The following is a 26,901-nucleotide window of genomic DNA, read 5'->3' on the forward strand; positions in this document are numbered from 1 at the left end:
GGGGGAAGACCTGGCTCCTCGTTCCGTCCGGAAACCGACGGGCGGCAGGAAATGACGAAGGCAGAGTCGTCCGGGTCCGTTCGGTAACCGGCTCCCGCGCGCCCGGCCCCGACGCCGGGGGGAAGAGCCCCGAGCCGAGCCGCCTGGCCGCGGGCCGCCTCCGGAGCGAGCAGCGTGAGTGGACCCGCGTCCCCGCGCCTCCCGGGCCCGGCGGGCCGCGTCACCGGCCCCGCCCCCCGCCCGCGCGCCGCCGCCCCGCCCCCCGCCCCGGCCGCGCTGGGGAGGAGGCCGGCCGGGTCGGGGGTCGCTGCCGGCGCGCCCCGCGCCCCCTGCCCGGGCCTTCAGGCTCCTGCTACCTGCCGCGCCCGCGCTCGGAGGCTCTCGGGTCGCGGGGAGGTTCCGAGGTCCAGAAACGCCGACCGAGAAGTGGAAGCAGCCGCAAAAATCGGCGGCGCGGGGCGGGCGAGGCGCCGCGGGGTGGTGGGGTGAGCGGGAGGGTGTTGAGGTTGAATCGCGCGCAGCCGGCGAGCGGCGGAAACGCAGGAATTCGCCGGGCGGCCCTGGAGGCTCCTGGCTGCGGCCACTTCCTGGGAGAGGATTAGTTTTTATTCCCATTCGACTGAATGTCTCTCCGGGAGGAGCGGGTCTCCCAAGATTGGGGGCACCGCCGGAGGAGCTCAGGCTTGGGAGCTAGATGTGTGTGACAGTCCTGCCCCTCACTACCTAGTTTGTGTGACTTTGGCCAGGTTACATAACTGCCGCCGCCACCAGCAGCATCCGCATCCTGGTTTCTGTGAAATGGAGAGGTGGTGCCCCCCAGCAGAGTGGTTGTGGAAATTAAATGACTGTGTACACGCTCAGCACTTGAGCCCTCAAATATAAATTGACTCGTTCCTGTGGATTGACAGCCTGTAAGCTTGTGCCCTCCTGCTTCAGCAACATAAACCTTTACTAGATTCTGGAGAGAGACTCTAGAGAAGGAAAATCACGTTATGTAGTGATTGTAAGGAACTCTTGGCGCTGTCAAAGTGATGCTAATCATTTTGCATTAAAATAACAAGACTCTTGGTAAGGGACAAAGTTAATAATATTCAGGGCATGATGACAAGTGATAGCAATTTTAGATTCACCTAGATATGGTAATCCCAAATAAGTAAACTAATTTTAAAACTTAAGATACAGTCACTTGGGCGGGCCTCCCTGGTGGCGCAGCGGGTTAAGTCTCAGCACTGGGAGGCTATCTGCAGCCACTGCAGCAAGAGTTAGATCGCATGAGTTAGATCGCTGCCAGGCAGGTGACCGCTCTTTTCTTGCCCCCTGCTCCCTTCATCAGTGTATTTCAGTAGATCTGCCTGTCCTGCTCCCCACTCTGTCTCTGGTGAATCCTCTCACACACACCCCACCTTTGGCCACACCCTAGCTCTTGAATGCATAAATAAATCACAGTCACTTGCTCTCTAGGAGAGTTCTAGCTTTCCACCTAAAAATTATTAAACTAAAGCTAAACCCTATGTTTTGACAGCTTTATCGCTGAATTCTTATGTTTACTTGGAACCTGATTCAGCACCTCCTACCATCTCCTTACTGAAATAGCTCAAGCATTATTTTACAGGAAAAAATACGCAAGAAAAGATTTATTTTCCCCAGAGATCCCTGAATGACACCCAAGCATGTAACTAGCTAGCTACATGGGTGATCTTGTGAAAGGTTAATTTGCCAGGAATGAACCATGTTAATGTCCCTAGCATTTTGCTTTAGACTCAATAGGAAGACTGGTATGCAGTAAGAGCTCAGCAGTTACATGTGTGTACATTTGGTTAAATTGTGGCATGCAGGGAAGGGGATGATCATAGTTCAGTCTAGACCATGTCTAGGTAAAGACCATAGATTTGTACTGATTCTAGATAAGATCATTCCTTATTCCTGGCAGACTTACAAAGTCATGCCATTGGTCATGATGGAGGTCTAGGCAGGAAAAGCCTACCCTCAGTGCTTATCTTTCACAACTACATCACTAAAAATAACTCAAGTGCAAGACCCTGGAACTGTGAAACAGTCATTGCATACCAGTGATGTTGTATAATATATGCTGTATAATTCACATTAAAATTTTACCATTCTGGGTCAGCAGTAATTTGAAATCCTTCTCTAAATATAATTGCATACTGGCATATTTGTAGCTGGAGGAAGAAAAGTTCCATAGAAATACACCATTTACTGAGTGGTACATGTGAACAGAATTTTGTGAAAAACAAGCATGTTAACCTGGTTCATATCGGTTCTGTAATTAGTAAACAGGTGGAAGGCACTTTCAAAATTTGTCAAATAAATGGCACATGTGAAATATTTTAGCAGCTATTGCTATTTTGTTCCTTGTTTCTCTCCCAATTTGTTCATAACTCAATCCTGAAAATTACCCCCTTGCAGCATAAATGTCCTACTCTTTGTACAGTATCTCAAATCAGACATGTTATCTTTGTGCAAAACACAGTTGTTATCTTACATTTGGGTCCCAACAAACTTCTAGATTATAAATTAGAAGACAACTAAGTTTCTTTTTCCATTTCTAAAGTAAGCTGACTACTTACTATAAATCATAGTGTTACATTCAAAGAAACTCTGGCGTTTGGTTTTAAGAAATAAGAATTGAAACTGAATATGCTAATTCCCCTGTGCCAACCACTCTGTTAAAAAAAAAGTACAAAGCATATATATAGCAAGGTTGTTTTTTTTTTAAAAGATTTATTTATACAAGAACTGGTGTAGAGGCCAGATGTGCAGGTGGGCGAGAGGATTCACCAGAGACAGAGCGGGCAACAGAACAAGCAGACTGACTGAAACACACTGCTGAGGAGCAGTGGGCGAGGCATGAGAGGTCTGCTGTGCCATGTGGGAATCTCCCTGGCCGGGAATCGAACACACACTGCAGAGGCTGCAGACAGCTTCACAGCATTGCGCTCAACTGCCTGCACCACCAGGGAGGCCTGCCTATAGCAAATTTTTAATGCATAGAAATTGGGTCTGGTCTAATGTTAGATCGTGTGTCTTTAAATTTTTATAATTTAAAGTTCTGTTTTATTATTTCTGACTAATTTTTACAAGACCAATCTTTTTCAGACACCAATAGATGTTTTTAAGAAATTCTTAATGAAAGACTTCAAATGTCAAAAACAGGGAAAACATGCCTCCTGGTCTAGAAGCACACCTCTGGGAAAGTGTCATTCGCTCTAAGAGAGAAAACTTACTTTGCCCTTCAGTGCTCGCTTTTTAACTTAAAACCCAAATCTACTCAAAAGAATGTTTTGGAGGCTTAGCGGTTTACGAGGTATTTCAGTGACAGTTCCTGCAATGCCTTCATTGTTGGGGGATATTCAGAAGAAACTGCAAAGCAATTTCTTGAACACTGTAGATACTCTTATCTTGTTAATAGAAAATGAGAGGCTTATTCTTAACAAATATAGTGTGGTTATCACCTATCATATGTTCAGTTTTTCTCCTCTTTATAGAGAAAGTGTGTCTAAAACCACACTTCTGGTTTCTTTCACATATGAGATCATTTTGCTTAGATCTTTTATGTCCGACACAAGGGAGGAAATTTTCTTTAAGGAAAAATCCAATTAACTTCTCAAACAGAAGTTATTACTCTTTTACTTGCTATGTGATACACTTGCTATTACCACTATTCTGTGGGGATGTCCAAAGAATGCATTACCTTGAATAGAAGTCACAGCTGTGTAAATAGCAAAAAGCAACTTTTTATTCCATAGCTTTTGACCAAATTTGGCCAGCAGACCCAAACTAGATAAAACTGGAAACGTTTTCCAGTTGGGCATCATGAGGCATGTGAAAGAGCATTGTTAGGGCTATCATATCTTTTCTAGGCTGCTGTCAAAAGACCAACACTGTTCCCTTATCATCACTGCCAGTTGTTTGGGTCTGTGCTTTAAATAAAGTATTCAATTGCTTTTGTCTGGATGATAGTTACAGTTTGGAAATTGTGCTGTGACATCTCAATCTATATAATTTTAGTATTTATATAACTTTATTATATAATATATTAATATTAATTATATGTTGTATATATAATTTATATAATTTTAGTATTTAAAATTTTTTTTTCAATTCCAAGATTTAACCTTTATGTAAAGGAGCTGTAATGTTTCAAAGTTGAAGATAAGTATGTTACATTCCCCTTATCCAGGGGTTGGCAATTTTAAAGGGCCAGATTTTAAATATTTTAGGCTTTGAATTCTAAGGCAAAAGTCAAAGATATGTAGGTAGTTGCGAGTTCGATCCCCCAGCCGGCCGGGGAGCAACCCACATGGCACAGCAGACCTCTCCTGACTCGCCTGCTGCTCCCCTCAGCAGTGTGTTTTAGTAGATCTGCCTATTCTGCTCCCCACTCTGTCTCTGGTGAATCCACTCACCCCCGACACCTCTGGCCTGTACCCCAGCTCTTGTATGCATAAGTAAATAAATCTTTTTTTAAAAGTGATATTTCCACTGTGCTTAATATTTAAAAAAAAAAAAATGTATCCAGTTAGAAATATAAAATCATTCCTGGCTCTCAGGCCATACAAAAACAGGCAGCAGGATGCAGTGTTTTTGCCACCTTTCTCTACTAACACTAACTAAAAGAAACCGTACTTTGTTTTCTCTCTTTCAGCCTGGAGGTTACGGGGTGATGGGTGACGATAGCTCTATTGATTATAGTGTTCATGAGGCCTGGAACGAAGCCACCAATGTTTACTTGGTAGTGATCCTTGTTAGCTTTGGTCTCTTCATGTATGCCAAAAGGTAAATTTTCTTTATCTCAGAGTATATAAGAAGCTGGGCATGTAAAAGTTTTGCAGGTTGGTTTGTTGTATATTGTTTTTGAATCATTGAATGCACAAAATTTCTCTTAGCGTTAATTTCATCAGCATTTTGTTTCTGTTCTGAAAGCACTGACTATTCTGGTCTCCAGCACTGGACACCAAGGATTGACTTTGAAAACCGCATTGTTTTAAGAGATTAAGATTTAAGTGCAACGCTTGGCACCAGAACCAGCTATTCTAAATTCCCTTTCTATCATTTTTAATATAGTTAAATTTTATCGTCCATCCTTGGATAACTGTCACCCTTGGATGAGCACATTCTTTCACCCATGACCCTGAGATGCAGGAAAAGCCCACTCCTATATGTTCAGCCATTGTCTTTTTGCAAATTTTAAAGCTTTTTCTTCTGTTCCTGGTGCATAGCTTTATTATAGCACTTACTGAACTATGTTGGCGTTATTTGGTTACTTGTCTGTTCATGCCACAAAACTTCAGTCCTGCAAGCACAGGACCTTTAAGCCTTTGTGTTCCTGCTGTGCCACATAGTGTAAATCTTCGATAAATACTACCTGCCATATTTCTAGATGTAGCATAATTTAACTGTCCTGTTCCACACTCCCTGCCTCCTTTCCCTAAAATACCGTTTTAAAAGGGGGGGAAGGGGTGTTGGACTGAGTTGCTTCTGCTTATAACCACATGGTTCAAGGTGCCCTCTACCAGGAGGAAAAGAGGGCATTAAATTGTTCAAAATAATCATTAATTAAAAATAATTGATTTTTGGCCCTGAGAAGAGTTCAGAGCCCCCACACTTGCTCTTAGAAACTCAGGCTTGCCCTTCCCAATCATGTGTCTACTGGAGCAGCTGGGCTCTAGTGGGTGAGAGTGGGATCCATCTATCAGCTCTGGTCTATGTGCAGGTAACAGCTCTCCTCTAAAAATAGCCACCTCCTTCCCACCCCAATGTTTTATGACCTTGTCCTTACTTTTAAGGATAGGTGGTCTTATAACGGCTATGTTATTGTATTTAAGAAATATGTTTATTGTTTACTTTCCAAAATTAAGATGTGTTCACATTCTGTTTATTCTCAAGCCCAGTAACTTTGCAGGAGTACAGTGGAGGCATGCCACTTTGTTATATTAAGTGAATATGCTTAGCTACTTCCTTCATACAGTCCTGTGCACACATACTGCTAATACTTTTTAGTAAAAGGAAGAATACTTGAACCAAGGAAACATCTCACAGATCCAAAAGAGACCATGGACTCATTATCATTAAATCCTTTTAATGTAACTCTAATTACTATGACCATGAGAATATTACAGTCCTATCCATATTGGTACAGATCTTTCTCCTGCTTTGGTTTTGTTTTAGGAATAAGCGGAAAATTATGAGAATATTCAGTGTGCCACCTACAGCAGAAACTTTGTCAGAGCCTAACTTTTATGACACAATAAGCAAAATTCGTTTAAGACAGCAACTGGAAATGTATTCCATTTGTAAGTATATCCTGTGTTCAAACATGTACATAAGCATGTTAAAATAGATTTTTGAGTATTGCGTCCAGTTAGCAAAAAGGTTATCAGAAATAGTTGGCAATGAAAACAGTGTGCCTTTTTATATGCTCAAAACAGTATTTGAAAAGACAGATTTTCCATGAAATTTATGCATCAGGATCTTTTGCTTGTGTGGGACCCTTCCAAGACCCTTGGGAGAACTGTAGCAGAACTATGTGATCATAGTTTTGTAAATTTTGCAAAATTTAGAGATTTTAACAATAAGTTAAGACTGCGGTCTCTTCCTACTCTAATTTCCCCTCTTTTGTATTTCTCTTCATCTAGGGCATTTGGGGGAATCTAGCCAAGGGGAAGTTGAGTTGGAGCTACATTTAGTTTGGGTTCGAATTTTGTATTTGTGGAGTGTTCAGTCACTTCTATTATAATTAATTGCTGTAGGCCAAAGCAGTATAGGAACAGCTCCCAGGAATACAGCATGTGACATAAATATACAAGGTCATGTGTCAATATTAATATGTCCTGTAGTACCAGAGAGCGTGAGTATGTAGATATGGAGAAGAAACAGACTTTAAAAAGTACAGAGCCAGAATGCATTGTACATCTAAGCCATAACTTTTTATGCCACCATTTAAAAGAATGATGCATGGTTTCCATTGTGGCATGAAAGGTTTAGGTGTCATGCTTCATAATTACTATTATGAGGTGAAATAAGCCAGTCACAGAAGAACAAGTATAATTTCACTTATATAAGGTAAATTCATAGAGACAGAAAATAGAAGGTAGGGGAGGCTAGGGGAGGAGTGGATGGGAGTTACTGTTACCGGGTTGTGTTCTGTGGGTGGTGGTAATGGTTGCACAAGATGTGAATGTACTTAATGCCACTGAGCTGTACACATAAAAAATAGTTAACATGGCCAATTTTATGTATATATACCACATTAAAAATATCCTTTAAAAATTTAAATATAGGGCCTCCCCAATGGCGCAGCAGGTTGAGTGCAGTGCTATAAAGCTGTCTGCAGCCTCTGCAGCACAAGTTCAATTCCCCGCCAGCCAGGGAGAGACCCACATTCCGTGGCAGACCCCTCCTGTCTTGCCCGCTGCTCCCCTCAGCAGTGTACTTCCTCAGTTTGCCTGTTCTCTTCTCCACTCTGGCTCTGGTGAATTCTCTCACCCTCCTGCGCTTCTGACTGTACCCAGTGCTTGTATAAATAAATAAATAAATCTTTAAAAAAAAAAAAAAAAGGGAACAAAAATAGATTGTCTTTCAGTTTCCAGAGTCTCGCTGGGCTATAACCAAGGTGTCAGCAGAGCTCCATTTCTTTTTGGAGCTCGAGAGTAGAATCTGTTTCTTTCCTGATCCAGTTCTGGAGGCTACTCACATTCCTTGGTTTGTGACCCCAATCCTCCATTGGAAAGACAGAAGAATTGCAACTTTCTGCTCAGCCCTCTGTATTTATATCTTGCTCTTTTTGTGAACACAGCCAGGAAAGGGTCTCCATTTAATTAGGGTGAGCAAGAGATAATGAAAAATAATTCCTCTCTTCTCAAGATCTTTACCTTAATCACATCTTTAAAGTCCCATTTGCCCTATGAAGTAACATATTCACAGAATGTGGGGTTGAGGATGTGGCTTTCTTTGGATGCCATTCTTGTAAACTAGGTGTGTATGTGTGGATTTGCACATTTAATGAATCCCATCATATTGGTTCATCTCATTCCAACCAAGTCTGGTTGTTCAAGGGGAAATAGCAAACAAAATTCTTTTTCTTAAAGAGGAATCCCAAAGTTGCATAAGCTTTATGCCGCAAAAATTTGGATCCACTATAGAGTAGCTTAAATAAATACTATTTCTTTCTTGGCTAGCAAAAACTTAACCAGGAGATTAAAAGTTTGTTGTTTTTTTTTTTGTTGTTTTGTTTTGTTTTTTTCACATCATTGTTCATTTTTTTTATATAATAAATTTTATTTTTATATTCCCCATACAATTGCAATCCCCTTATTTTGACCCCAATCCCTCCCCTCCTGCCCCTTACCCCCCATAGAGTGTCTCTGGTTCATAGTTTTTTGTTGATTTTGATTTTCACTTTCTTATAGTTATTCATTTTCCTGGTCCCTTATTTAAGTTTTCTAGATTCCTGCTATGAGTGAGACCATCCAGTATTTTTCTTTTTCTTTCTGGCTTATTTCGCTGAGCATGATCTCTTCCAGCGCCATCCATGTTGCTGCAAATTGCATGTGTTTATCTTTTTTAAATGCTGAGTAATATTCCATGGTATATATGTACCACATCTTCTTGATCCAGTCATCTATTTTTGGGCATCTGGGCTGTTTCCAAAGCTTAGCTATTGTAAATAGTGCTGCTATAAACATAGGGGTGCAGGTGCTCTTTGGAATTGATGTTTCTGTGTCCTTTGGGTAAATACCTAGGAGTGGAATTGCTGGATCATATGGAAGCTCTATGCTTAGTAGATCCAGAAATCTCCACACAGCTCTCCATAGTGGTTGGACCAGTTTGCACTCCCACCAACAGTGCAGAAGAGTTCCTTTTTTTCCACACCCTCGCCAGCATTTGTTGTTGCTAGTTTTTTTAATATGTGCCATTCTCACTGGTGTAAGATGGTATCTCATGGTAGTTTTGATTTGCATTTCCCTGGTTACAAGTGATGTTGAACATTTTTTCATATGCCTGTTGGCCATTTGCATTTCCTCTTCAGAGAAGTTTCTTTTTAGCTCTTCTGCCCATTTTTTGACTGGATTATTTTCTTTGTTGTTGTTGAGTCTCATCAGCTCTTTGCAGATTTTTGTGATCAGTCCTTTATCATTAGTGTTGTGTGCAAAAATGTTCTCCAGTTGGAGGGGTTTCTCTTTGTTTTTGTTATTGTCTCTCTTGCTGTGCAGAAGCTCTTTAATTTGATGTAGTCCCAGCTGTTTATCTTTGCCTTCACTATCACTGCTTTGGGTGATGTGTCTGTAAAGATGTCTTTGATGTGCATATCACGTAGTGTTTCGCCTATATTTCCTTCTATGTATTTTATGGTTTCAGATCTTATGTCTAGTTCTTTAATCCATTTTGAGTTGGTTTTTGTGTATGGTGTGAGGTAGTGGTCAAGCTTCATTCTTTTGCCTGTAGCGACCCAGTTTTCCCAGCACCATTTATTGAACAAACTTTCTTTGCTCCAATGCATAGTCTTTGCTCCTTTGTCAAAGATTAGTTGACCATAAATCTGTGGGTTTATTTCTGGATTTTCTATTTGATTCCATTGGTCTGTATGTCTGTTCTTGTTCCAATACCATGCAGTTTTGATGATTATGGCTTTGTAGTATAGTTTGAAGTCTGGGCGTGTGATGCCTCCATTCCCTTCTTTTTTTTTCAGGAGAGCTTTGGCTATTCGGGGTTTTTGGTGATTCCATATGAATTTCATCAATAATTGTTCTATTTCTTTGAAGAATGACATTGAAATTTTGATTGGAATAGCACTGAATCTGTATATCTGTATATTGCTTTTGGAAGGATGGCCATTTTAATAATGTTTATTCTTCCAATCCTTGAGCAGGGGATGTCTTTCCATTTCTTTGTGTCTTCTTCTATTTCTTTTAACAGTGTTTTATAGTTTTCTTTGTATAGGTCCTTTACCTCCTTTGTTAGATTTATTCCCAAATATTTGATTTTTTTTGTTTCGATAATAAAAGGGATGGTTTTTTTAATTTCTTCTTCAGATTTATTGTTTGTGTATAGGAAGGCTACTGATTTTTGCATGTTGATTTTGTATCCTGCCACTTTACTGAACTGATTGATGAGTTGAATTAGTTTTTCTGTGGAGTTTTTAGGGTTCTCTATGTATATTATCATATCATCTGCAAATAGTGATAGTTTGACTTCTTCTTTTCCTATTTGGATTCCTTGGATGTCTTTCTTTTGTCTTATTGCTCTGGCTAGGACTTCCAGTATTATATTGAAAAGCAGTGGTGAGAGTGGACATCCTTGTCTTGTTCCAGATCTTAATGGAATTGCTTTCAGCTTTTCACCATTGAGAATGATACTGGCTGTTGGCTTGTCATAGATGGCCTTTATGATGTTGAGGTATGTTCCTTGTATCCCAAGAATTTCAAGGGCTTTTATCATGAATGGGTGTTGCACTTTGTCGAAAGCTTTCTCAGCATCTACTGATATTATCATATGGTTTTTATATTTCTTTTTGTTGATGTGTTGGATAACGTTGATTGATTTTCGGATGTTGAACTATCCTTGTGTCCCTAGAATGAATCCTACTTGGTCGTGGTGAATTATCAGGAGATTAAAAGTTTTAAAGCTAAGTAGGGAATGATATTCACAAAGAATTCTGTATTTTCTGTAGTTTCATGTTAAGATCACTTCTTCAATAAATATTTAGAAGTACAAAAAGATTATAGAATACATCTCTTTTTCTTCTAATTTATGTTCGTAACAATATTCAATAATAAGTCTCTTAAGTTTATAAGATAAAATATAGTAAAATTACTTATAATGTGGACAACATTACTAACTCATGATGGAAATGGGGATTAAGAAAAGAGGAAATTACAAAGTGTTCATTTAAATTTCTTAATCATTCACCTTATATTTCAAAGCTCTGAGATAATCCTGGTACACAAAAAATAATAAGTAAACATAAAAATGGCTAGCAGCAGTGTTGAGAAATTAGAGGGTAATGAAGTATTTAAAATTTTTCTAAAGGAAAAATAGTTGATTCTAAACTAATTATTTACTGAGAATCATGACTAAGTGTGATTTACTGATTTTGCTAGTAATTATTTTGCTGTTTTATTAATGTTGTCTCTTCTTTTTTCTTATTGTTTAATAGCACGGAAACATGACTATCAGCAGCCACAAAACCAAGTTGACAGTGTTCAACTTTCATTGGAATGAAATCTCAGAAAATGAGCAACTTAAGTATTCTTAAACAGTCCCATAGCAAGCTCTTTATTTTGTGTATTGAATCATGCACTACATTTCTAAAAAGTCCTGAACACTAGGAACTAATGTTGAAAGATACAGGATAACCAGGAGATTGTGATTTTACCTTTTGAAGATCTTTTAATTTCTTCAGGATACAATCAATCAATCATGAATAAAGCACACTTTTGGAAGCAAGAACTCAGTTTATGCCACTTGATTTGAAATTTTTTGCAAAATTTAAAAAACTAGTCATTGAAATAACTTCCTTTTAGATTGTATTCTATGATAAATGCAATGTGGATAGTAGACTTATTTGTTCTTCTTGTTACCACCCTTGAATTGCATAAACTATCTTTGCTTATTCAGAACTAGCACTGTTGACTATGGTCTACATCAAGAAGCATAACCATTGGCTAATTGTGGAGACTTTATGATTGCACTATTTCCCCCTTAATTGTGTTCCCAGGAGTTTTTTGTTTCTTAATCCACAGAAGGGCCATCCTTAGGTCACCCAGAGGCTATGTTGCTGAATAAATGGCACCTCTATATTGATGTTAGCAACCTGCTTTTTGGTTATATGACTGAGTGCTTAACTATCTGGTTACTTGTACTTTTTTAGGATGATTAAGATTCCCAGAAGACTCTCTTGTGTGCGTTTATGCTAAGCAGTGAAATATTTTTACCTAATTTTTCATATTTAAATAGAAGCTATTTTGAGGTAACAGCAGGGAAGTTTAACTATCTAACTATCCAAAAATTTGTTTTTGAATCAGTTATTCTAAATTCAGAGAATTAGTTAATATTTCAGGCATTACTTCTTTTTCCTCTTTATGATTGTGAAGTAAAGAATGTAAATTTTAAATGAAAAGGTTTAGACCAAGTAAAATCATTCAGGAAAATTGCGTTTTCTTTTATCAATTTAATGTATATTTTGTACAAGGTGAATTCTTGTCCAAATGAAATAATTCTTAACTCAGAAATGAGTTTGAGTGTACAGCATTCTATACATAGAATATAAAACTGGCTAAAGGATTATGGTTATGATTAGAGGGTGGGACTAGCAGACTGGCAAGGGGACAGTCCTCTTAAACTTGGCTTTCCTCTGAAGAGAAGCAAAGTATATTTCCATGAGCAGAGGACATAAGCAGGAGCGTGAATGGTTTGCTTGCTGTCACTGATATGGCATAATAAGGACAAATTACAAAAATTGGCCATAAATAAATATAAATTACATTGCAGATGACTATGTCTTGTATCCACTGGAGAGAGATGATCATAACTCAAAATTGGTAGATCTTAGAGTGAGCATCTAACCTTGGCAAGCAAGAGAGAATAAATTCCTCCTCATTTTTTCCTCTAAACTAACTGATGGGAATCATACCGCCTACTGGCAGAAACAACAGCAAGTCCAGCTTTGAAGTTTCTTCACTGCTTCAACAGCTGGCTGGGAAAAAAGGGGTGGAAGCCCTGCAGCCACACTTCAAAGCAACACCAGCTGATTGTCCCGCTTCTGCCCCTGAATCCACTAAGGATTCAACAGAACTGTTTTCTTTGGAAGAAAAATGGAATGACTCACCAAGTGGGAACTAACACTTGTGTTCTCCTTTTCCTTGTTTCTTCTCTTTAATTCAGAAGATATTCAGCAGCAAGCACTGGTCGGCCTCTGTGGGTGCACAGCTTGAGTGTGTTAAATAATTGGATGTTTAGCTGATGCCAGCCAGCTGCATGAAGGGAAGAAGTTAGCTTCCAAAGGGCACAGATGTTTGCTATTGACCTCGTACTGTTTCAGGTGGAGCTATTTATGTGATTCATCAGAAATGCAGAGTTTATAGTAAAATTGCTCTAATGTCAGAAATAAGTTAAATGTTGGGTAGAAATAGATAAAATAGTGGTAATAAAAATAGTTTCAGATATTAAGATAATAATACTCATTTCACTTAGAAAGTATAATTAAAGGGAGAAGAGAGAAAATATTTATGGAGTCAATTCATTCAACAGTTACATGCTCAGCTAACCATGTGTGATCCTTATAGGCTATTCTACTCTAATAACAAAATTAGAAGAGAGAATAGGTATTGGAAACCAAATGGAAATAAGGGCACTTGACTTGCAACCTTGCACTTTGATAAGTCATTGCATTTTTCTTCCAAAGAAAACGTAGGATCAGGGATCAAGGACTAGAGCTCAGTCTTAATATATTTCCCATTTGACTCCCTAATAAAGTCAGAGCTGACTACGCAAAAGCAAGAAAAATATATATTTAAAGCAAGAAAATTTTCTCATTTCTTCTTTTTGTCCCTCTTCAGCTTCCTGTAAATCTATTTGGGTGAGATAACTCTTGAGTGAGGAGTTGAGTGAAGAGAAAGAAGTAAGCTATCACTTAACTCCTATAGCACATATGGAAACAGGAGCAGGAAATCGTTCCCCTGGCTTTGACCTCTCACCCCAAAATAAATGAATGGCATTTAGCAGTGTATTCTGTACTCATGTATTTCCTAGATAATGGTGAAAAACTAAAATATTTATGTAGATAAGTGACATTCCACATTCTAGGTGGGAAGCTGAGAAAAGTCAGGGGAGGCAGTTTGCTCACAGGCTTACTGGTTCTCCCCCATTTTGATACTATGTTCACTTTTTTTTATCTTTGATATTTCTAGCTCCATATTTCTTTCTTCACACTCAAACAACAGAGATCTCACTGTTATGAAAGAGTGACTCCATTGTAGGGATTTTTATGAAAAAATATTTTGACAAATTTCAAACTAGCTGAAGAAATTTGGGGATCTTTAATGACAACCATTGGTGTAAACTTAGTTGTAAGTTTCTTCTGTCTGAAGAAATCTGAATTTCTTGAAAAACTACATGACAAATATAAAGTATTTTTATAAATAAAACATGTTTTTACATTCATTGTTTTGGGACAGGATTGCAAGTGCCTCTGAGTAATATTTTATTTGAGATTTAAAAAACCAGGACCATTCAAGTTGACTACAGCCTAATATAATTCTTACAACTGAAGTGGTTTCTCGCACCTAGTGTAACTATCCTGGTAACTATCCCAACATAAATACTCGGTAAATACTTGTTGAATTAGTTAATTTACTTGAAACAATTTCTAGAATCAATTTTTAATTTTTTTTTAAAGTGTAGGTTCTTCTGGTAATGGGAGAGTAATTGTATCAGACTAAGTCTCTCACAGATAATGAGTTCAGAGCAAAGCATGGCATAACCATAAGCAGACATCACGGTGATGCTTAAAAGAAGGGGAGTGCATTGGATGAGATCTATGTGTATGTTTTACCTGAAGGCATTTCCCATCTACCCGTTGAGAGAGATTAGGCATCAAACAATACTACAATAAAACTGGTTTTAGGTGGCCTCCCCGGTAGCGCAGCGGTTGAGCGCTGGGTTGCGAAGCTGCCCGCAGCCTTTGCAGCGCCAGTTCGATCCCCGGCTGCTCCCCGGCCACCAGAGGAGGGTCCCACATGGCGTGCAGACCTCTCCTGTCGCCCGCTGCTTCCCTCAGCAATGTATCTCAGTCCTTCTGCCTGCTCTGCTCTGGTGAATTCTCTCACCCTCCCGTGCTTCTGACTGTACCCAGTGCCTGTATAAATAAATAAATCTTAAAAAAAAAAACAAAAACACGTTTTAGGAATAGGATATAGTTCAGGGTTTCCAGACAGTCAGGAAAATGAAGAGGACCATCACAAAAAAAAAAGTGAACCACAGAAGTGGAACCCCCAAATCTACATATAAACTCTTAGTCCTTAACTTATTCCTGAACTACAAGATGAAGAGACTCTAAGAAGCCTGGCAAAAAAAAAAATTGGTGAAACTGAAAAAACATAGTGTTTTCAACTGTTGCTCACCATAGGAAGATTTTTTTGAGTCCTACCAAACTGCCTGCTAGAGTAAAAAAGCACTTTTCAGAGGAGGATAATGGAATCCAGAATCTCAACATCATATCACCCACACAATGTCCAATATATAGTTTTTTAAATTGTAGGAATAAGATCAGGAAAATGAGATCCGTGGTCAAGAGAAGAACTAGGACAGTGACCCACAGTGAAGAGAAAAAATAGTTGATATAAACTGACTCCAAGATGACCCAGATGGTGAATTAGTAGGTAAGGGCTTCAATACAGTATTACAAATATGTTTACATAAATGAAGTACTTTCAAATAAATGATAATTGAAAGGCTTTGTCAGAACAGATCTGCTGTATAGGAAATACTAAAGGAAGTTCTTAGGGCCAAGGATAAGAGCAAATAGAAACTCAAATCTAGACATAATATATGACAATTTGGGGAGAGACAATGATAGAAAAAGTAGGGACTTTTACTGAGTGGGGATTAAGAGTATATAGGATTTCTTCTACTATTATAACTTATCTATAACTTGAAATTATTTTTAAGTCATAGTAAAATATTTATAAACCGATTTCTTAGTAAACCAGATTCTTCTGTGTCATACATTCATTAGCAAAACTGAGAAACTGGAGAATTTCCAAAGATATTTTAGACATTATGCTTTTTCCTTCTCTACCTCGCCCCTAAGTATCTAATATCCTACTGTTCTTTATCAAAATCTACTTTCAAGAAAATCTGAAACATTTCCACAAAAATGCAAATGACTGATGATAAAGTGCAGGGCATTCATTTTGCATTTTAACAGCACCTTCAGTTGGAAAGCTAGGAAGTTTCCAGAGTAGTAATTTTAAAGGAATGAGAACCTTTATGATCTTTGAAATCATATCATGTTAACAACTAACTCCACCTATTCACTTGGCAACCACTTCTGATTCTGCCTTTCTCCATTATCTTAGTTTAAACATTAGCAACCAGAATATCACCTCCTCCCTGTGAGAATTATTAAATGCATTTGTAATTCCTTAAAAAATAATATTTCTGCAGCTTTGTATCTGTTTAGGGCACAGTCAACTCTTATTATTTCATTTCTGTGAGATGTGAAAGTAGATAACAGAAAGTGATCTTTCAATTACCATCTAAAAGTGAGCAATGTCTATGACTCTCCTCACCTTGAACTTATGTGATACTGAGAAAGGTGAAGATTACATGGGAAGAAATATCTCCAGGGGCAAACAGATAGAGGTACAAAGGCAGGTATATAAAAACAATTTTTTTTTTTTAAAGATTTATTTATTTATACATACAGGAACTGGAGTGCAGGCCAGAGATGTGGTAGGTAAGAGGATTCACCAGAGACAGAGTGGGGAGCAGAACAGGCAGATCTACTGAAATACACTGCTGAGGGGAGCAGCGGGCAAGGCAAGAGAGGTCTGCTGCGCCATGTGGTTCACCTCCCTGGCCTGGCCTGGGATCGAACTCATGCTGCAGTGGCTGCAGATAGCTTCATAGTGCTGCATTTTAACCACTTGCGCCACCAGGGAGGCCCCTAAAAACAGAATTTCTGACAAACATACAGCAACTCCCTGTACTTATTAGTGTTTTTTGGACTTAGGAATGGTACATTAAAGATACAGAAGTAATAACTGATTTTCTTTTCTCTAACATCAAGTTTTTTCTTTATCCATTGTAGCAACTTACAAATACTAGATGTTTCAACAAATTTTCACTTAATTAAATCATGTTGCGTCTAGTGCTATGGTATTCCAGAAAGCTGTCAGTCCTATGGAATTACCCTATTTAAATAGTTCTCTACTTTTTCCCGAGTGCAACAAAAAACAACAGCAATTTTTACCATTCTTAAAGTTCTTACTGTCAGTCCAGTATACTTTATGAAATTGGTTAAATCCCAACAACATATCATACTTCATTTTATTTTTGTTTTTCAGAGTCTTAAAATAGCAAACACGTATTATCTCAGATCTGAAGAATTCAGGAGCTAGGTGGTTTCAGATCTCTCCTGAGGTTGCAGAGAGGATGTCAGCAGTCAGCTGGGCTACGTTCTGTTGGAAACTAGAGGAGGGACTTCCAAGACGGCACCTCGTGGCTGTGGGCTGGAGGCCCCAGATCCCTGCCACATAGGCTGCATATTTAATACCTTCCAGAAAACAAAAAGAGGAGGCTGGATCTTTCTCCCCCAAAATATTCAAGAACACAGTATACCAGATATTTTTAAGTGTTATAATTTCTAAAATATAATTGTTTTTCAAGAATTTTTTGCTCTTAAGTTTCAAGTCTTCATAACAGTGAAAATGGTTGCATAGAAATTCAAAAAAAGCAAACAAATATTTTAAACTTTTTTGTTACATGTTTGTGCAATATTGTGATTTTTAAATATATATATGTACACAAACAACAGATATGTATATTCATATATACGGTCATTCAGATGACTAAAGTATATATAGTTTTCATCAACAGAGCCTAACTCAGAGTTCCAAAAGTCTTGGAATTTCCTAAGTGTTGAGCATGTTAAAGTGTGTCTTGTTATGTTAATAAAGATAACTTTTGTGTAACACCTGAGGATGGGAGCTGGTTGCCGGGGAAACTCACCTGAAGAAAGAAGTTTCCAGTTCTACCCCTAGACCTCCAACAAAGGAGGGACTGGAGATTGAGTTCAATTATCAATGGGAAATGAATTAATCTGTCATTTCTAAGTTATGAAGCCTTATAAAAAACCCATGTGGGGTTTTTCCAAGAGACTCTAGATTGGTGAACATGAGATTTGAGGAGAAAAGCATCCCTAGAGAGGGCCTGGACACTCTAAGCCTTTCCTCCATACCTTGCCTTCTTCTATTCTTCCAACTAGCTGTTTCTAAATATCCTTTGTTGTTGTTTTTAAAGATTTATTTATGCATACAAGAGAACAAAAAGAGAATTGTTGGACCCTTCAATCTGTACCAGTTGATCAGATGTCCAGGTGAAGCCTGGGTTTGCAATTGGCTTCTGAAGTGGAGGAAACTGAGCCTTTTTTCTATGGAATCTGACCCTATTTCTGGTTAGACAGTGGTAAAACTGAGCTGAATTGAGTTGGCGTCCCAAACATCCTGCTAGTGTCCAAGAATTGCTTGTTGGTGTGGTGAAACATCACACACTCACATTGCAAAATATCAGGACCCTCCCCCCAACCCCAATTCATCTTTCCAAATTAGTTTTGTTTCACCAGTATTTTAATTGGTTTGCAATCTCTTAAGATCATTACACCTGATGATGATGGCCAACAAATACAAAACTATTAGAATTCCAAGTAAAGGAAGCTGGTCCGAGTCTGCTGGAGTTGCAAGCGATCTACAAATTTGCCATTTGGTATTCAGACAATCTTGAGTGGACAGATTCTGTATTCTAAAAGTCATGGCACAGGAGATTGTTTTTACAGAGCAATTTCTCCACCATTATATTCAGATTTAGCAAATTACCACAGTATCACATTTGAATTTCAAGTCACCATCTTCCATGATTCATAATTTTTAAGCAAAATCAACCATGATATCTTGCATATCAGAGAAACATCAATCAATAAAATACTGTTGATTGTGGGCCTCCCCTGGTGGCGCAGCGGTTGAGTGCTGGACTGTGAAGCTGCCCGCAGCCTCAGCAGCGCCAGTTCGATCCCCGGCCGCCAGCAAGGGTCCCACTTGGCGCGACAGACCTCTCCTGCCACGCCCACTACTCCCCTCAGAAGTGTATTTCATCACTCTGCCTGTTCTGTTTCCCACTCTGGCTCTGGTGAATTCTCTCACCCTCCCGCACTTCTGACTGTACCCAGCGCTTGTCTAAATAAATAAATAAATAAATAAATAAATAAATAAATAAATCTTTAAAAAAAAAAAAAACTGTTGATTGAAAGCCAACTATTGTGGGTTCCTATGAGCTGGCTATTAGTTGTCCACTGATGGGCAACTGTGACCTATTTGCTATCTGCATATCACAGCAGAGCATTCCTTGACTACCTACAGAGGATAGCCTGTATGAGAAGGCAGTCCTGGGAACTCCTAGGCCGCTGTCAACCTGATTACGTGACTATCTCTATGGTGGTCTTGGGATAACTCTGCCTGTGATACCATCAAATACTTTGCTGATGCAAATGTCCCTTGACATATGGTCACGATGTCCCCCTTCCCTCTCCATCGTAAAACTTTGTCCCCTATTCCTATTTCACCCTCCAGACTTTATTCCTCATACCATTGTCGCATAATCAGCTTTTACTAGCCTGCATGTCTTCAATAAATGGCACAAGAACTTCTGCTCAAGTAGCAGTCTTGCCTTGCAAACCTGCTCCATGACTGCTGTGTCCCTCATCACGTTCCCACCACAAAGCGGCTACCAGGTTCCTGTCTCAACAAACTATGACTGATGAAATTTGTCAACAGTCCAGACAAAAGAGGTGAACCTGTTTTGGCTAACTACTGATGAACTTTAAGCCCCCTTTTGGGGCTGTCAAGGTTTTTTTCCTTGAGAGTTTTGATCATCAAAGTTAGCTTTCTCTTTTCATCTTGAAGACCTGTGATGTTTTCTACCGAGGACTGGAAATTGGGTTTCAGAAATGCCAGTTCCAAGGACAAATTTCCATTTATCTACAAATTATAAATGAATAAAAGTGCCTGGAAACTTAATCACTCAGCATTTGCTAATTTAATTGCATTCTAATTTTTCCTAAGATTCTATTTGTTCGTAGCTACTTTTCAGGTGACGTACTTAATGGTCTGTGGCCTGTTGCCATGGCAAAATAGAACTAATGACAATCCTTACTTCTGCTAACTTAAAACTAATAAAATACACCCTTTCTTGATTTATAAAAATGAAAAGAACTGTGGCAAGTCTAGTATGCATCAAGATGAGTTAAATATTTTTTAGAAATGCTAGTCCTTAATTACAGCTGTGAAGAAACTGGAGCTGAATTACACATGACAAATGTAGACACTTACTGTTCTGCTAGTTGACAGCTTTGCCTGAAGTCTGACGTTTGCTTTTTTCAAGCTGTTTGAGAGTAAATTTAGCTAGAAATAACTGTGAATGGAGGGGAGTAACTTCATGGTTCTAATCTTTTTCCTTTTGAATTCCATTATGTGCCACTGTTAGCCAATTAATAGGTTCTAATTCATCTTTCTTTCTCCTAAAAAGTTGAAATAAAATTTGAATTTGCTTTAATTTGTTTAAAGTCAGATTTAATACACTCAAAGACAACTCTACATTTCTGTATGTTTCAGAACAATTTTGGAAGCACCAACATAAATAGAAAATGAACTAGGTGAAGGTTAGTTAATAAAACACATATTTTGAAACTTGAATTCCAGCGTTTTCTCTCTGTATAGTATCTGTTTGAATTGAGCCTATTAATAACCTTATGAGGTTTGGATTTTTCCATCTAATATATGGGAACAAAACTCCTTTTACTCCAGGGATAGTCAGATTCTAACTCTGATACAGTAATAGATCAGTTATACTAGATGTTGATTCCAGATATATATCTGGTATAAAGATATCCCACCTGAGCCCCTTGGAAGGCAATATGATGAACTTTGATGATGTTTAATATTCTTTTACTGTGTAACCAATTTAAATACTTTAAAAATTTGAAAGCAAACTCAAACTTAGATGGAGTTACTATTGCCTCCAGGCCTCTAATTTATGTATTTTTTTTAAGATTTATTTATTTATGCATAGAAGAGCTGGGGTACAGGCCAGAGATGCCGGGGGGTGGGGGGGCAGGGGCAGTAAGAGGATTCACCAGACACAGAGTGGGGAACAGAACAGGCAGACTGACCAAAGTACACTGCTGAGGGGAGCAGCAGGCAAGACAGGAGAGGTCTGCTGCACCATGTGGGTTGCTCCCTGGCTGGCCGGGGATCAAACTCGAGCTGCAGAGGCTGTGGATCACTTCATAGTGTGGTGCTCAACCCCTTGCACCACCAGGGAGGCCCCTAATTTATGTATTCTTTTGTTTTCTGTGCAGGTCCAGGAAAAGCAGCCACTTAATGAAAACATACAAAGTACATAAATCAAGCCATCTAAACAAAATTGCCATCTTTCAACACACATAACTCACTTTGAATACATTTTTAAAAATCCATCTTCTATGTTATCCTTCAAGTCATGATAGTATCTCCATTACTCAGATGGAAATGCTGGCACAGGATGCCCAATGTTAAAACCAGAATTAATTTATCTCTTGAGATCCTTTCCGCTCTATATTTTTGGGATGCTCATAATAGAAACAGAATGATTTGGAGTTCTGAGCATTGTTTTCAATAGGAAAAAAAATGCAGTTATTATTGCTGGGGGAGAATGAAGCAAACTGAAATTATCAGCCTATTCAAGTCCCTTTGAGATAACAGAAAATTCAAGCAAATGACACCAGATAAATTTCCCTTACAATTGTTTTTTTTTTTTTAATTGAGGTTAACACTGGTTTACAATACTCTGTATGATTCATTGGTGTTTTTACAATATTTTTAAAGTATCACTCCCAAACACTCAAATATAGAAGATTCTTTTTTTCCCCCCTTCGTATTCATTTGATTATCCCATAGTGTATAAATCACGTCTGGTTTGTACCAGACAAGTTTGGGCCAGCAAAGATTGTAGTGAGTTCACAAAAGCCACTTAACATATTTGGTTGTCATTTAAATTATTACTTTGAATACAAAGGAAGACAAATCCTCCTACTGTGATAGGCAGGTTTAAGTAAACTATCTTACAAACTAAATAAAAAATAACTTTAGTACATTTTGAAAAAGTCATTCTTTCATTGCCAGTCTGCCATAGAATTCTCTGATTTTTTAAAAAAATGTGACCCAAGGTTTCAGTACCCCTTCTCCTGTGCAGCTTTTGTAAGTCATGGAAACGAGCCATGGAGGCCTTCTGCTGAAGTTTGGATGAAGTCTGGTTCGTCCTCCAAAGCACTTATTCTGACACAGTGTAAGTCACAGGGGAAAAAAAAAATGAAGAGACAGAGTCTTAGGGGCACATCAGGGACTTGGGCTAGTTTATTTGCATCAGTTATTGAGTTTCACTTAGGTGACTCAAGAATATCCAAATTGTTTTGGGTTTTTTTTTTTGTTTGCTTGTTTTTAATGCTGTCAGTGACACCGGGGGTGTGGAAGGCTGTAGGCATGTTCTATTGGCAGGTACTGGAGGGGTTTTGGAGGAGCTATGGGCCAAAGAGAGACCTGGATTCACATTCCAGCACTTTTTCTTATCAGCAGTGTTCCGTGCACTCATCTATGAAATGAGATAATAATGCCTACCTCAAAGATCTATTTCCAGGTTTGAATGAAATTCTTAATGTCAACTGCTGAACTTGGAGTCTGAAAAAATATACGTCCTGTAAGAGTTGTTTGATTTTATACCCACTCTGAGCCAGTCTATATAATTTATGTGAAAATAAAGTGGAACATTGCTAGGATGAACCAAGAAAAAAAGACCATCCTTCTGAATTACTTGTATTAGGTAGTTTTTTTTTTAAAGTAAGGCTTTTTTTTAAATTGAGGTATAATTGTCATTGTATTTGTTTCAGGTGTATAACATAATGATTTGATATTTGTACACACTACAAAATGGTCACAATAAGTCTAGTTAACATTCATCACCCCACAAAATTTTTTCTAGTGATGAGAACTTTTAAGATCTAATTTCTTAGCAACTTTCAAAGAGGCAATACAGTTTTATTAACTATAGTCAGCATACTGTCCATTATATTCCCAGGCACATTTATTTAATTACTGAAAGTTTGCATCTTGAAATTTCTTTTAATAACAAACAGTAACAGAACTATGTGCATAAATTATGGCTATAGAAGAACATTAACTTATTTTAATGGACAAATATGAACCACTTCAAATTATCATAGCAATATATACTGGAAAAGGGCATTAGACAGATCTTCCTAATTCAGTTCTAGCTTTATTCCTGGAGAAGACTTCTTTATCTATGATCTTTGGCTTCCTCATCTGTTAAATCAATACTTTGTAAGGGTGTATTGAGGAATATATTAAAATTATTTGTATATGATGTCTAACTATCTAAGGTAATGAATTAAAACTGTATACATGTCTCTCTGGAGAGAGAGAACATACAGTAAAATATACAGATTGATGATTATTTCCAATGTTATAATAATTTTTATGGCAAACAGGATACAAAATAAATTTAAGTGCTAAAATTGTCTGCCATTTGTAAATATTTTCTTAGCAAAATTATTTGCAATATTGCTTATTCAATACTTTTGCCTTTTATATAATTAAAAACTAACTTCAAGGGGTCATGAGCATGACAGGGCAAGTGGAATGGTTACTGGGGTGGGTGGCAAAATTCAATTTCTTGACCTGGGTAGTAATTTACAAGGGCAAGGGCGTGTCTGGCATATCATTACTCATTAAGCAATATATTTGTTTTGTGTAGATTTTGGTGTCCTTGGTTTATTATGCAATTAAAGATAAATTTACTCAAGCCAGATATGATAGAGCTACTTACTACAAAGGTGAAATCATAGAGGACTGACTTACTGAGGTTTTATTATATTGTAGAAACATATAAAAGAGAACTGTCATACAAATAAAATCTTGATTCACTCATTTGGTGTTCATTCCACCAACACCAAATTGCTAAGTTTTCCATTTTCACATGAAAAATCTTGGATGCCAACAACTGTAAATATAGAGTAGAATTAATATAACCTCAGACAGTAACAATTCATTTGGCAATGTGGATAGTCACATCATTAATTTAAAAAGATGAATCAAATCATAATGAGGTCTCAAGGTTTCAGATGCAGTAAACATGTGCAGGGTAGGTAAAAGTATCAGACTTTTCTGCCCTCCTGCCATTAGGATAGATGAGAGAACCCTGTGGTCCTGAAGGCATGCCTGATGGTCGGCACCTGAAGTGGGTACACCTGGTCTAAGACTGGGCTTTTAAGGGCGGTGTCACGGTGATGCCAGCAGGAGTCAAAAACCAATAGAAGCCGAGAGAAGAAGAGAAGCAGAGAGAAGGCCAGAGAGCCCAGGTAGAGTGAGGATTTGCTGGGGCCTGGGAGGACTGCCAGCCTCCCAGCCCCCCAGCACCCCTGAATGCCATATGCCTGGTAAATCTAAATAAAAGACCTGCAAAAGGCACTGAGGACTCTGACTCCTCCTTTACCTGGTCTGCTGGATCAGAAAACCTGCTTGTAGGGTAAAGAAAATATCAGGCTTTTCTGCCCTTCCGCCATCAGGATAGATGATGGATCCTTGTCCTGAATGCATGCCTGATGGCGGGCACCTGGAATAGGGTGTGGGCATAGGTAGATGGGATTCAGCTGAGTTAAGACTGTGTTTTTTAAGGGCAGCGGCGCGGGGACGCCAGCAGCAGCAGCAGCAGAACCTGAAGGAGAAGCCGAAGCAGAGAATGCCAGAGAGCCCAGATAGAGGGAAGACTTGCTGGGGGCTGGGAGGTCTGTCAGCCTCCCAGCCCCCCAGCCAGCACCCCTGCCTGCCATATGCCTGGTGAACCCCAAATAAAAGACCTGCAAAAACCCACTAAGGACTCTGACTCCTCCTTTACCCGGTCTGCATGGGATCAGAAAACCTGCACTGTGCCCGTTCCTGGCCCTTACACTGCTCCGTGTCCTGTCCTGCCCCTACAACATGGTAGTATCCATTTAAAGAGTAAATATGTAGACAGTTAAAAAGAGATTGATGGATAACAAGTTGAATATGAGTCCACTTTTGTGTGGCTATTTGAAGAGTAAAAAGATATGTTAGCTAAAATGAGTATTTATTCATCATCAGCACACTTGCCACGCTCCTGAACGACTGCCCTATACCTCCGGATCTCTTGAGGCCAGCATCTGATACTAACAGACTCCATCTCTCTGTGCCTCGATATCAAAATTACTGTGGGCAAAAGACCCTGAGAATGAAGTTTCTGTGCTCAGGCACTGTAGGGATGAAAGGTTCCAACAAGGAACCACCATGAGTTCAGACTATGCTGGGAACTCAAGGATGAATAATGCCCAGTCTCTATTCTTGAGGAAGCCAGTTTTCAGAAAACAAGACAGAACATCTCATGAAATTTTTTAAGGGGTATAAAAAATTACGTACAAATAAAGTCCTTCAAAATCCTAGAGGAAACGAAGACAAATGTCACATAGAGGACTACAGTTAAACTATCTTGAAGGAGATTTAAACTCTCAAGGCTCATTCAGACCAAAAAATACAAGTGTTAATTTATTTACATCAATATCATGAATTTCTCTTCAACAAACTACACTATGCATGAAGTCTTGACAGGTTGAAGAGATTTTTGCAATAGCTAAAACTGACAAGGATCTACTGCACATCAGTAAGGAAATTATGGTTGCTCTGAGAGAAGATGGGCAAACACTGGGAACAAGCACTTACCAGAGGAGAAAACCAAAAGAATTTCTCACCCATCACCCTTTTAAATCAGACCAGCACGCTAACTAGCTCCCGGTGTGGGTAGGGGCTGTCAGGCTCTAGGTGCTGGGGTGGCGTGTTAATCAGTGCATCCATTCCGGAGAACACTGAGCAATATTTATCAAAGTCAACACTAGATCCTAAGCATCCAGTGCAGGGGAGGGGGACAGACCGGAGAGGGCAGCTTAGAAGTGTTTTCTGCATCACAAATTTGGTTTTGATTCTAAAGACAATGGAGAACCAAGAGAAGATTCTAAGCAGGCCAGTGACATGACCAGAAGTCATGGCTGTTTGGGGTAAGGGAGAAATGGCAGCTTAGGAAATGAGTTAAGGGGCATGTATATATAAAACGATACATCGTGAGTAAAGCAGAATGCAAAACAGTCTGCAGACACAAGCTACTACTAATAAGAATGGCAGAGTACATTTAATAAAGCTCAGAAGTAAATCCGTAATTAAGCACATCATACTTAATATTCGTTGGTTTCTTTTTCCCAGGAAGCAACTTATTTATGATTTTTTTGGGGGGGTAACAAAATATTGTTTAGAATTCTGGAATCTAAATGTTAAAAGTGTTACTCTTTAAAAGAAAAAATGCTGAGATTGGAGAAGAGAGTCATTATCCTTTGACCCTGTCTGTTAGGTGAAGTTTTGGCAGGTTTTGGTGGTTTCAGAGCAAACCACTAATATGAAAATTTAGGGTCTAGTTATACAAAAATCACTCTTCAAAGAATGTAACTACTTTGAGTTTGTGGGTTTATGGGAGATTTTTCAAACTATTTTTTCTATTTTCTATGGTTTCTACAATGAGATTGTACCCCCCCAAAATTTATCATTTTCCAGCTAAATTCTGACTTTTTATTTAGATGAATTTTAGGATTTGTTTTAGGTAAAGGAGCGAGGAAATTATAAACATAGTTCCTCTTGTGAAACCAATTAGTTGGTAGATGTTATCACTGCCTCAGCCAGTGGGCAAAGCAGCCAGTATGGGAAGGTCCAGCCAACCCCGGGCAAGTCTGTGGGGTAAGGAAACCCACAGAGGACTTGTGGTTCTCGAGGCATGAAGCTCACCAGTCCGACAAAGCAGACGGTCAGTAAGTGCTTGTTCGCTTCCCTTTCATGTGTGCAGAGATTTAATTACCTCTGCTCTTAGAAACTATTCATTTTGGCTTCTGTAACCTGAATGTTAATTAGCATCCCTTTCTCTTTCCTGTACATCAACCCATCTCAGGGCAATGCCAATGCTGAGAATACAGAGTCCTTTTTCTTATTTGCTTCTGGTTTTCTA

General features: G+C 38.8%; 2 protein-coding genes across 10 annotated transcripts in view; one reads left to right on the forward strand and one right to left on the reverse strand.

Moving 5' to 3' along the window:
* Positions 1-460, reverse strand: part of SLC20A2 (solute carrier family 20 member 2) — a 97,402-nt gene extending 96,942 nt beyond the window's left edge. For 5 of the 9 annotated variants that reach the window (XM_037526163.2, XM_054700937.1, XM_054700934.1 and 2 more), the window contains exon 1: positions 11-150. The gene's annotated coding sequence lies outside the window, so the exon portion shown is untranslated. Of the gene's footprint in view, positions 1-10; positions 151-356 lie in introns of those variants that run through there. The other 4 variants (XM_037526166.2, XM_054700939.1, XM_054700931.1 and 1 more) reach the window with 1 other exon arrangement.
* Positions 108-17,369, forward strand: SMIM19 (small integral membrane protein 19). Its single transcript, XM_037526170.2, has 4 exons — positions 108-174; positions 4,667-4,797; positions 6,190-6,314; positions 11,177-17,369. Exons 2-4 carry the CDS (start codon positions 4,685-4,687, stop codon positions 11,239-11,241), a joined length of 303 nt encoding a protein of 100 aa, XP_037382067.1. The 5' UTR covers positions 108-174; positions 4,667-4,684; the 3' UTR covers positions 11,242-17,369.
* Positions 17,370-26,901: the final 9,532 nt, after the last annotated feature.

Source organism: Talpa occidentalis, unplaced genomic scaffold, assembly GCF_014898055.3.
Source record: "Talpa occidentalis isolate TD23 unplaced genomic scaffold, MPIMG_talOcc4v2.1 talOcc4.4, whole genome shotgun sequence".
In the NCBI taxonomy this organism is placed as follows: domain Eukaryota; kingdom Metazoa; phylum Chordata; class Mammalia; order Eulipotyphla; family Talpidae; genus Talpa; species Talpa occidentalis.

What these genes read in the sequence shown, in the direction of transcription:
- SMIM19 (XM_037526170.2), top strand. Translation starts at nt 4,685, where the DNA reads ATGGGTGACGATAGCTCTATTGATTATAGTGTTCATGAGGCCTGGAAC. An exon ending in CTCTTCATGTATGCCAAAAG is followed by an intron (nt 4,798 to 6,189) that starts GTAAATTTTCTT and finishes GTTTTGTTTTAG; the next exon opens with GAATAAGCGGAAAATTATGA. An exon ending in ACTGGAAATGTATTCCATTT is followed by an intron (nt 6,315 to 11,176) that starts GTAAGTATATCC and finishes ATTGTTTAATAG; the next exon opens with CACGGAAACATGACTATCAG.